This window comes from Bos grunniens, chromosome 21 (genome assembly GCF_055505025.1).
Source record: "Bos grunniens cultivar Pamir isolate PY7600 chromosome 21, Bosgru_T2T1.0, whole genome shotgun sequence".
Classification (NCBI taxonomy): domain Eukaryota; kingdom Metazoa; phylum Chordata; class Mammalia; order Artiodactyla; family Bovidae; genus Bos; species Bos grunniens.
In genome coordinates, this window is record NC_141185.1 from 2,059,678 (window position 1) to 2,072,087 (window position 12,410).

The following is a 12,410-nucleotide window of genomic DNA, read 5'->3' on the forward strand; positions in this document are numbered from 1 at the left end:
CAGCTTTTTTGAGGTCATTATATACCATAAACTAATTATTTCTAAGTATGCAATTTAATAATTTTAGTAGATTTATAGCATTGTGTGGCTATCCCCACAATTCTGTTCTAAGGTTATTTATAAGCAAGCTTTGGGGATGACAGAAACATTGTAACAGAGTCGTATAGTGCTTAGCACAACTCCACACGCTTACTAACAACCACTGAACTGCACCCAACCTCCCCGCCGCGTGCGGCGCCCAGCAAGTCAGGACTGGCTGCCCGCCTTGGGGGTGGGGAGGTGCCCTTAGGACACGCAGGGCAGAGCACAGCCGCACCGGGACAGGGGCCTCCAACACGTGGAGACAGCCGCTCCTCCACGCGGATCTTGCTGGGGGTCTCTCAGTTTTATGAGAACCTCCAGTGTTTTACAGCACGGCGTCGCTCCGCTGCTGACCACGTGGTGCATCCGCCGGGGCACACACACTGAGATGGCTTCTGTGCTGCGCGTGTGTGAACTCTGATGTAAAGCGCACCTCAGTCTCTGTTGCAGTCGCAGAGGCAGCACTGTGCCTGGCACCCTGCTGCTCACTGTCCTCAGCTGGCTCCCGGCGGCCCAGGCCACTGTCCCGGGCCGGGCAAGGGGTGAAGCCAGCAGGGAGAGGGGCTGAGAGTGGTTTGCGGGACCCCACGTGCCGAGGGCCTCTGTCTGCTCCTCCCCACCGTGTCCTTCCCCCTCGGCCTCCTCTGACACCTCCAGGCTGACCTGACCTCACGGGCTGCCCCAGTGAGGGCCCTGGTTGCAGGGCTTCTGGCTGGCCTTGGTCAACGGGGAGTCTAGCAAGCAGCAAGCCTGAGCCAGCTGGGAAGCTCACGAGAGGGGCCCAACTCCTGTGAGGTGGTCCTCAAGCCTGGGGCCCCTCATCTCTCTGCCCTAAAGGTGCCCACCGTGGACTCCCTCTGCCCTGCCGGTGCCGTTTGAAAGGCTCTCTTTATTACAGTTTTCAAACCACCCTGCTTCCTGCCCGGCTCCCAGTGGCCACCCAGGACACAGCCTGCTGCTCCCAGGAAGCTGAGGCCTCTGTCCTGGCACCTCGGAGACACGTCCCCACTTCAGAGCCTTAACCCAGCACACTGCATCGTATCACAGACAAGGCAAGACACCCAAGGTCCAGACGGCTAAGAAGGAAGCCCACGTGGCCACACAGCTCACCCTAAAAGTTTCTGGCGGCTGTTATCCTGTAACTGCGCGATCCTTTCCGGCCCAAGACACTTCGATCCATTCGGTCCATCGCACACAAGCTTGTTGACAGCAGCTCTGAGAATATTAATCTGTAAATAAACGGCAAGGTACATGCTCACATGGTTCTACTATGACTGAATCTCAATCTACATTTAAGTAATTCATAAACATTCAACTTAATATTTTCACAATTATCGTCAGTATGGTTTCTGGAACAAATGATCAAGGCAAAAATGACACCAGTGAAGTGAGCGTTAGCCCCTCAGTCGTGTCAGACTCTTGACAACCCCGTGGACGGTGGCCCTGGACCAGGCTCCTCGTCCATGGGATTTCCAGCAAGAACAATGGAGTGAGTTGCTATTTCCTTCTCCAGGGGATCTTCCCAACCCAGCGATTGAACCCAGGTCTCCTGCACTGCAGGTAGATTCTTACTGTCTGAGCCACCAACTATCATAATTTAAGAAACAATGACAAAAGGGAAAAAAAAACCCAGCAAGGAGGGTTCAGACTTTTCCGTGTACGCACACTCTTTAAACTTCTGTTCTAGAATGTAATAGTTTAGCCCATGGGGCTACATTGTTCAAAACCTACTTGTATCTTATACACAGGAAGCCCCTATAATCTGTGGATTCAACAAATCTTGGATCAAAAACACTCAGAAAAACAAAACAAAACTCCACAAAGTCCCAAAAAGCAGAACTTGAATTTACTGAACACTGGCAACTATCTCCAGAGCATTTACACTGTGTTAGGTGTTACAGGGGGAGAAGGCAGTGGCACCCCACTCCAGCACTCTTGCCTGGAAAATCCCATGGACAGAGGGGCCTGGTGCGCTGCAGTCCATGGGGTCGCTAGGAGTCGGACATGACTGCGCGACTTCACTTTCACTTTTCACTTTCATGCATTGGAGAAGGAAATGGCAGCCTGCTCCAGTACTCTTGCCTGGAGAACCCCATGGGCAGAGGAGCCTGGTGGGCTGCAGTCCATAGGGTCGCGAAGAGTCGGACAGGACTGAAGCGACTTAGCAGCAGCAGCAGGTGTTACAGGTAACCTAGAGACAACTTAGAGCACTGGGCTGGCTGGGAGGCTCCTTCGGGTTGCTCACTGGCTCACTCATTCTCGGAGGCTCTGGGCCTTCACTGCTGTCGCGGGCTCTCTCTAGTCTTGGCTCGTGGCGCCTCTTCGTTTCGACGCCCAGACTTATCGCCGTGCTTCTCTTGCTGTGGCTTTGCAGGCCCCAGCAGCTGCAGCACGAGGGCTCGGCTGCTCCGAGGCATGTGGGATCTTCCCAGGTCAGGGGCTGAACCCGAGTCCCCTGCACTGGCAGAGCAATTCTTACCCACTGCACCACCAGGGAAGTCCCTTTGTTTTCTAAGTAAAAATAAAAGACACCTTTTTCATTTTCACCAAGAATTTTGTTCAATGTATTCACTGTTCTGTTCCACTACCTTCTGTGATTTTTTAGGCAACTTCGTAACTCCGTCTTTCCAAAAACTTTTTATCTTTTTGAGAAAAGAACTGTTCCAGGCGCCTTTTACAGTCTTAGAGGGAACTGAAATTTTTCCCACTAAGAGAATTCTGTAAAGACCAAAATAAATGGACATCCAATGGCGCAGTGTCTGCCAAATACGGAGGATGGACTGGAACTTCCCAGCCAAGCTGTAACAGCTTTTGCCCGGCCGCCAAAGAAACATACTGTCTGTTATCGTGATGGAAGATTAAAGGTTTTCTGTTGACTAATTCCGGATGCTTTCGTCAAATGTTGCCTTCGTTGGTCTAACTGGAACCAGTACTTGCTGGAATTAATCGTCTGGCTTTCCAGAGGGAGCTCATAATAGAGGATGCCCTTCCAATCCCACCATAAATACAACATCGCCTTCTCTGGGTGAAGACCGGCCTTTGGTGTGGTTGGTGATGGTTCATTTCACTTGCCCCATAATCCTTTCTGTTCCACATTAATGCACAGGATTCACTTTTCAGAGCCCATCACAATTTGTTTTAAAAACAGAATGGTTTTGTTATGTCTAAGTAAAGAATCACATGCAGTAATACAATCAAGAAGGTCTTCTTCACTTACATGGAACCCAAATATCGTACTCACTAACATAACCAAGCTGGTGCAAATGACTTTCAATGCTTGATTTGGATATTTTGAGTATGTCGGCTATCTCCTGCATGGTATTACGTTGATTCTTCTCCATTAAGGTCTCAATTTGATCACCATCAACTTCACCTGATCTACCTGACACAGAGCATCATCCAGAGACGAGTCTCCAGCACAAAACCTCGCAGCCCACTTTTACCACATCGCTCAGCCACAGCACCTTCTCCATGTGCTGCACAAACTTTGTTTGCATTTCAGTTGCATTTACTTTTCTCGAAATAAAGCATAATGCACCAAAAATGTTGCTTTCTTTTCCATCTTCAGTATTAAAACGGCTACACAGAAATTAACCAACTTTGGTAAGCTTTTTTTAAAAATGAATGCTGATATGGACAGCTGTCACAACACAATCCCACGGCCCACCAGTCATAGCCAAGGCCTGACCTGAGCACCACACTGTTAACTGACACCTGGCTCTGACCGGCTTTTCCACTGGCATCCTCTTCCCATTTCTGGACCCAATCCACGGCACCTGCAGTCACGTCTCCCCAGCCTCCTCCTGCTCCCGGCCAGATTCTCAGGCTTTTCCTGTCTTTTGAGACCTTGACAGTCCTGAGGAGTCAGGTATCTTGGGAGATGCCCCCTAGTTTGGGCCTACGTGATGTTTCTCACATGACTAGGTTGGGGTGGTGAATTTGGGGGAGAAGCCCACAGACATGGGGGCCCTTCTCACTCCATCACATCAGGATGTGTGTGCCACCACCACGACGGGTCACTGGCGACGCTGGCCTTGGCCACTGAGCCCGGGCAGTCTCTGCCAGGCTTAGTGAAAGCCGGTCACTAAGTCTAGTCCACCCCTAAAGCAGGGGGAGGGGAGGGGAGGTTTCAGCTGCACCGCTCGAGTGCTATTGGGAATTCTCCAGGACAGAAGATTGGTCTCTTCTCCTCATTTGTTTATTCAATCACTGGTTTATATCCCCGGACACTCTTGGGTTATCATCCAACACAACACGATTTATTCTCTGGCCCTAACTGCTCCGGCCCTGGCACCGGCGGGCCCTTGCTTCCTGAGGGCATCTTCACTTCCTGGCACTACAAGAAGCCCCGGGCTCACATACTTCCTCTGCCCATTTCTCTGGGGAACCCCTGATCCTCTTACTGGAAAATCCTATCAGAAACTACCGTCAGGCCCTGGGTTTGTTCGTGGCTGACTACTGGCTGCCTTTGTTTCTGGCTCTCAGAGCACTGGGCAATTCAGGCACATGTTTGAGATAACGTACTGTGGCTCAGCTGGTAAAGAATCTGCCTGAAATGTGGGAGACCTGGATTCAATCTCTGGGTTGGGAAGATCCCCTGGAGAAGGGAAAGGCTTCCCATTCCACTAGTCTGGCCTGGAGAATTCCATAGACTGTATAGTCCATGGGGTCGCAAAGAGTCAGACACGACTGAGCGACTTTCACTTTTCATGAACATGTAACTCGCCTACATGCAGTTAGACACGAATACCCTTGAACCATGCCTCTCGGTCATCCTGCTTCACAGGGTGTGCCCAGCCTTCCTCTCCTGCCTGCCTCCAGGCCCTGTCCCGCAGTAAGAAACTGGCGCCCACATCCCTCACCTGTTCAACTCCAGTAACATGCTGAGCCATTTCAGAGCTCGCACTCCTGGAGAATAACTTTACCAAGGAGCAAAGTGTTGTACATTTTCTTTTCATCTATAGCCTAACTGTTGCCAGTCAAGCACTGTTTTCCAAAATTCCTTTTCCCTCACCTGCTTCAATGCAATTATCCCCCAAACCCTAGTTGGTGTGTGTACAGGCACACGTGCTCACTACCTCAGATCAGATCAGTTGCTCAGTCATGTCCGACTCTGTGACCCCATGAATCGCAGCACGCCAGGCCTCCCTGTCCATCACCAACTCCCGGAGTTCACTCAGACTCACGTCCATCGAGTCAGTGATGCCATCCAGCCATCTCATCCTCTGTCGTCCCCTTCTCCTCCTGCCCCCAATCCCTCCCAGCATCAGAGTCTTTTCCAATGAGTCAACTCTTCACATGAGGTAGCCAAAGTACTGGAGTTTCAGCTTTAGCATCATTCCTTCCAAAGAAATCCCAGGGCTGATCTCCTTCAGAATGGACTGGTTGGATCTCCTTGCAGTCCAAGGGACTCTCAAGAGTCTTCTCCAACACCACAGTTCAAAAGCATCAATTCTCATGTCCAAATCTTTGCGACCCCATGGACTGTGGCCCGCCATGCTCCTGTCCATGGGATTCTCCAGGCAAGAATACTGGAGTGGGTTGCCATGCCCTCCTCCAGGGAACCTTCCTGATCCTGGGATCGGGCCCACGACACTTATGTCTCCTGCACCGGCAGGCAGGTTCTTTACCACTGAGCCACCTTTCTGATCCTCACGGAGCTCAGTACAGTCTGTGAAAAGGTTCTCATCACAGAGAGACCACAGGTATAAGCCTGTGTTAACAGCACCATGTCAGACTCAGCGTGCTGAACGGCTGTACAAGCAAAACCCAAGTGAGAAGGAGCTCCCACGCCATGATAACCGCAGCCTTACCTCCACAATATCCTCCACGCTGAACTGCACGTCAAACGCAAGCTCCATGTCATGTTCTGGCAGGACCGGGGCCCCTGTGGTCGGATTGCACCCCAAGCCACACAGGACGCCAGTGTAGCATCTGCCGTCTTGATCAACTCTACACGAAGTTTTGAGAAAAGTTAATTGTTAAGCTACTCGGTTTTTTGTTTTCAAGAGGTAACTTGAGCTTATTTTATATATATATGCACATATATAAAATATTTATTTATTGAAATATAGTTGATTTATAATGTCATGTTAGTTTTAGGGGAATGGCAGTGATTCAGGTACACACACTCACACACACACACCTGAATATATGGATGTACAGAATATATATACTCCTCTTCGGATTCTTGTCCCTTACCGAGGTTGTGAGAGCACTCTGCTGAGCCGAGTCCCCTGTGCCGTCCAGTCCCCTGGTGCTCGTCTACTCTGTATCTGCGAGTGTGATGTGATTTATTGCCCTGATTTATTGCTCTTCCTCCTTTCCCCTTAACCGTGTTTGTTTTCTGTATCTGTCTGTTTTGTAAATAAGTGGCAATATTTCTCCATCTATTTGTGTCATCTTTGATTTCCTTCATCAGTGTTTTATAGTTTTCTATATATAGGTCTTTTGTTTCTTTAGGTAGATTTATTCCTAAGTATTTTATTCTTTTCCTCGCAATGGTGAATGGAATTGTTTCCTTAATTTCTCTGTTTTCTCATTGTTACATGTATAGGAATGCAAGGGATTTATTTCTCTGTGTTAATTTTATATCCTGCAACTTTACTATATTCATTAGCTCTAGTAATTTTCCGGTGGTGTCTTTAGGCTTTTCTATGTAGAGGATCATGTCATCTGCAAACAGTAAGAGTTTTACTTCTTCTTTTCCAATCTGGATTCCTTTTCTTTTTCTTCTCTGATTGCTGTGGCTAAAACTCCCAAAACTATGTTGAATAGTAGCAGTGAGAGTGGGCACCTTGTCTTGTTCCCGACTTTAGGGGAGATGCTCTCACTTTCCCACCACTGAGGACAATGTTTACTGTGGTTTATCATGTACCGCTTTTATTATGTTCCTTCTACGCCTGCTTTCTGGAGTTATCATAAATGGATGTTGGATTTTGTCAAAGGCTTTCTCTGCATCTATTGAGATAATCATATGGTTTTTATCTTTCAATTTGTTAATGTGGTGTATCACATTGATTGGTTTGCAAATACTGAAGAATCCTTGCATCCCTGAGATAAAGCCCACTTGGTCATGATGTATGATCTCTTAAATATGTTGTTGGACTGTGTTTGCTAGAATTTTGTCGAGGATTTCTGCATCTATGTTCATCAGTGATATTGACCTGTATAGTTTTCTTTTTTATGGCCTCTCTGTCTGATTTTGGTATTAGGGTGATGGTGGCCTCACAGAATGACTTTGGCAGTTTACCTTCCTCTGCAATTTTCTGAGTTTGAGTAGGACTGGTGTTAGCTCTTCTCTAAATTTTTGGTAGAATTCACCTGTGAAGCCATCTAGTCCTGGGCTTCTGTCTGTTGGAAGATTTTTTTATTACAGTTTCAATTTCCGTGCTGTGGTGGGTCTGTTAAGATTTTCTATTTCTTCCTTGGTTCAGTTTTGGAAGGTTATACTTTTCTAAGAATTCATCCATTTCTTCCAAGTTGTCCATTTTATTGTCATATAGTTGCTGATAGTACTCTGTTATGATCCTTTTGATTCTTCTCCATTTTCTAATGATCTCCATTTTCTAGTGATTTCTCCACTTCCATTTCTAATTTTGCTGATTTGATTCTTCTCCCTTTTTTTCTTGATGAGTCTGGCTAATGGTTTGTCTATTTTATTTATCTTCTCAAAGAACCAGCTTTTAGTTTTGTTGATTTTTGCTATAGTCTCCTTTGTTTCTTTTTCACTTATTTCTGCCCTAATTTTTATGATTTCTTTCCTTCTACTAACTCTGGGGTTTATTTCTTTTTTTTCTAGTTGCTTTAGCTGTAAAGTTAGGTTATTTTGATTTTTTTCTTATTTTTTGAGGTAAGCTTGTATTGCTATGAAGCTTCCCCTTAGCACTGCTTTTACTGAATCCCATAGGTTTTGGGTTATTGTGTTTTCATTTTCATTAGTTTCTATGCATATTTTGATTTCTTTTTTATTTCTTCTGTGATTTGTTGGTTATTCAGAAGCATGTTGTTTAGCCTGCATGTTTGGATTTTTATTAGTTTTTTTTCCTGTACCTAACATCTAATCTTACCACATTGTGATCAGAAAAGATGCTTGGAATGATTTCAATTTTTTTAAATTTACCAAGGCTAGACTTATGGCCCAGGATGTGATCTATCCTGGAGAATGTTCCGTGTGCACTTGAGAAAAAAGGTCAAATTCATTGTTTGGAAGTGAAATCTCCTACAGATATCAATTAGGTCTAACTGGTCCATTGTATCATTTGAAGTTTGTGTTTCCTTGCTAATTTTCTGTTTGGTTGATCTATCCACAGGTGTGAGTGGGGTAGGAAAGCCTCCCACTACTGTTGTGTTGGTTTCCCGTCTCATACTTGCTGGCATTTGCCTTACACACTGCGGTGCTGCCGTTTTGGGTGCATATGTATGTATGACTGTCCCGTCTTCTTCTTGGACTGATCCCTCGATCGTTATGCAGTGTCCTTCATCTCTTTTCACAGCCTTTATTTCAAAGTCTATTTTTTCTGACCTGAGTATTGCTACTCCTGATTTCTTTTGGTCTCCATTTGTATGAAATATCTTTTTCCAGCCCTTCAGTCTTTATGTGTCCCTTGGTTTGAGGTGGGTCTCTTGTAGAAAGCATATGTAGGGGTCTTGTTTTTGCATCCATTCAGCCAATCTTTGTCTTTTAGTTGGGGCATTCAACCCATTTACATTTAAGGTTATTATTGATAAGTATGATCCCATTGCCATTTACTTTGTTGTTCTGGGCTTGAGTTTATAAACCTTTTCTCTGTTTCCTGTCTAGAGAAGATCCTTTAGCATTTGTTGGAGAGCTGGTTTGGTGGTGCTCAATTCTCTTAGCTTTTGCTTGTCTGTAAAGCTTTTGATTTCTCCTTCATATTTGATTGAGATCCTTGCTGGGTACAGTAATCTGGGTTGTAGGTTTTTCTCTTTCATCACTTTAAGTACATCCTGCCATTCCCTCCTGGCCTGAAGAGTTTCCATTGAAAGATCAGCTGTTGTCCTTATGGATCCTTATGGATCCCCTTATGTGATATTTGTTGCTTTTTCCTTGCTGCTTTTAATATTTGCTCTTTGTGTTTGATCTTCGTTAATTTGATTAATACGTGTCTTGGGGTGTTTTGCCTTGGGTTTATCCTATTTGGGACTCTCTGGGTTTCTTGGACTTGGGTGGCTATTTCCTTCCCCATTTTAGAGAAGTTTTCAACTATTATCTCAAGTATTTTCTCATGCCCTTTCTGTCTGGTTTTTCTGGGACTCCTACGATTCAAATGTGGGGGCGTTTAACATTGTCCCAGAGGTCTCTGAGGTTGTCCTCATTTTTCTTTTTTCCCCTCTGCCTCATTTACTTCCGCCGTTCTATCTTCCACCTCACGTATCCTCTCTTCTGCCTCGGTTATTCTTCTGTTGGTTCCCTCAAGAGTGCTTTTGATCTCAGTTATTGCATTATTCATTACTGACTTTTTTATTTCTTCTAGGTCCTTGTTAAACATTTCTCACATCTTCTCAACCCTTGTTGCTAGTCTACTTATCTGTAATTCCATTTTGTTTTTAAGATTTTGGATCATTTTTACTATCATTATTCTGAATGCTTTTTCAGGTAGACTCCCTGTCTCCCCCTCTTTTGTTTGGTTTCATGGGCATTTATCATGTTCCTTTACCTGCTGAGTATTTCTCTGCCTTTTCATTTTATTTAAATTGCTGTGTTTGGGGTGCCCTTTCTGTAGGCTGGAAGTCTGTGGTTCCTCTTTATTATGGAGCTCGCTCCCTGTGGATGGGGTTGGACTAGCAGCTTGTGAAGGTTTCCTGGTTAGGGGAGCTTGCATCTATGTTCTGGTGGATGGAGCTGGATCTCTTCTCTCTGGAGTGCAATGAAGTATCCAGTAGTGAGTTTTGGGGTGTCTATGGGTTTGGCATGACTTTGGGCAGCCTGTCTTTTAACACTCAGGGCTGTGTTCCTGAGTTGCTGGAGAATTAGTGTAGTATGTCTTGCTCTGGAACTTGTTGGCTCTTGGGTGGAGCTTGGTTTCAGTGTTAAGTATGGAGGCTTTTGGGTGAGCTCGTCTATTAATGTTCCCTGGAATCAGGAGTTCTCTGGTGTTCTCAAGTTTCGGATTTAAGCCTCTGTCTCTGGCTTTCAGTCTTATTCTTACAGTAGCCTCAAGACTTCTCCACCCATACAGCACAGATGATAAAACATCTAGGTTAATGGTGAAAAAATTCTCCACAGCGACAGACACCCAGAGAGGTTCACAGTTACATGGAGAAGAGAATAGGGAGATAGAGGTGACCAGGAGGAGAGGAGGGGGAGTCAAAAGGGGAGACAGCAATCTAGCCAGTAATCAGTTCCCTCAGTGCTCTCCACAGTTTGGAACACCCAGAGAGGCTCACAGACTTACATGGAAGGAGATAGAGAAGAGGAGGGAGGGAGATAGAGGTGACCAGGAGGAGAAGACAGGCAGTGAAAAGTGGAAAGACCAATCCAGCCAGTAATCAGTTCCCTAAGTGTTCTCCACAGCTTGGAATACCCAGAGAGATTCACAGAGATAAGTCAAGAAGAGAAGGTGGAGGAGATAGAGGTGACCTGGGGGAGAAAAGGGAGAGTCAAAAAGGGGAGAGAGCAATCAAGCCATTAATCACACCCCTAAGTGAAAATGAATACTAAAGATTCGATTCTTAAAGGTACAAAGTGTGTTAGTTGCTCAGTTGTGTCTGACTCTTTGCAACCACATCAACTATACAGTCCATGGAATTCTCTAGGCCAGAATACTGGAGTGGGTAGCTTTTCCTTTCTCCAGGGGATCTTCCCAACCCAGGGATCGAACCCAGGTCTCCTGCATTGCAGGCGGATTCTTTACCAGCGGAGCCACAAAGAAGCCCAAAAATACTGGAGTGGGTAGCCTATCCCTTCTCCAGGGGATCTTCCCAACCCAGGAACTGAACTAGAGTCATCTCCTGCATTGCAGGTGGATTCTTTACTAACTGAGCTATCACAAAATTGATAACAAATATCAAAAAGCAAAGATTAAAAATCTACAATACAGGTGAGACTCTCAAAAATATTAAAAATACAGAACAAAATCAATCACAAAAATTAGAAAAAATATATATATGAAATTTGCTTTAAAAATAGGGTCTTTTTTTGCAAGGTAATAGTAGGTTATAAAAATGAAAATTAAAGGAGTAATAAAGAACTTAAAAAATTTTTTTAATTTAAAAATGATAATAGTAAAAATATATTTAGGAATTTCCCTGGGGCTGTTGTGCCAGCCCAGTATTTTGGATGATGTACTCTGCAGAGAAGTTAAATAACCAGGGTGACAATATATAGCCTTGAAGTACTCCTTTCCCAATTGGGAACCAGTCCGTTGTTCCCTGTCCAGTTCTAACTGTTTCTTCTTGACCTGCATACAGATTCTCAGGAGGTAGGTAAAGTGGTCTGGTATTTCCATCTCTTTAAGAATTTTCCACAGAGCATCTTCTTGACCCAGGGATTGAACCCTGGTCTCCTACATTGCAGGCAGATTCTTTACCGTCTGAGCCACCATGGAAGCCCATGGAAGTCTGTAAGCCCTGCTTGAATGTTAAAAGAAGTGACCAAGAAAATCCTAAATTCTGCCAACCCGTAAGGCAGCAACTAATTTCATTTTTGCATTTTCTCCTCCAGTTTTTATATCAAAAAGAATAGAGTATATCTAGTTATAAAAAGAGTAAAGTATTTTTACTAAGCCATTACTTAGGTTTCTAATTCTCACTGCATGACAAGACAATGTAAAGAATATTTTATCACGTATAGTTTTCCCCCTACTTTTGAATTCCCTCCCCAGTGAAGTCTTATAAGTGATATTTCTGGAGAAAGGGCTATAAACTCACGTGTGACCTGTGAAAGATGTCTAGCACCCAGTAAAAGCTTCAAGATGTCTATCCCACCTTCCCACCGCAGAACAATCACACACACCAAGAATACAGAGCCCTGCATCCCCTTTGCACAAAAGCCTGCTGCTTCCCGCCGCCACCCCCAGCTCCTGCCACTTCCATCTCCCAGAGTTCTCCTGAATCCACGCACCCTCTCCATCCCAACAGCCACCGCCTCGTCCAAAGCACTGTCATCGCCCACCGGGCGGTCGGCTTCCGACCCATTTACCGCGCATCTACTCCTGCTTCCTCTAGTCCGTCTTTGCTGGCTTTTCACAACACGTCCGCTCATCTTGCGTCCTGGCTCAAGGGCTCCCAGCGGTGTCCACGGCATCCTGACAACCCCCTCTGCGGGGCTCCATTGCATACCATACTCCCGGCCAGGCCCCTGCTTC

At 45.6% G+C, this 12,410-nt stretch overlaps 1 protein-coding gene across 2 annotated transcripts in view; it reads right to left on the reverse strand.

The window, feature by feature from the left end:
* The window catches only part of TDRD9 (tudor domain containing 9), a 113,663-nt gene that overhangs the window by 14,454 nt on the left and 86,799 nt on the right, over positions 1 to 12,410 (reverse strand). For both annotated transcript variants that reach the window (XM_086362717.1, XM_086362716.1), the window contains exons 33-34: positions 5,895 to 6,033; positions 1,192 to 1,310 (exon numbers count right to left, since the gene is read on the reverse strand). In XM_086362717.1, coding sequence (XP_086218843.1) covers positions 1,192 to 1,310; positions 5,895 to 6,033 — 258 coding nt within the window. The remainder of the gene's footprint in view (positions 1 to 1,191; positions 1,311 to 5,894; positions 6,034 to 12,410) is intronic.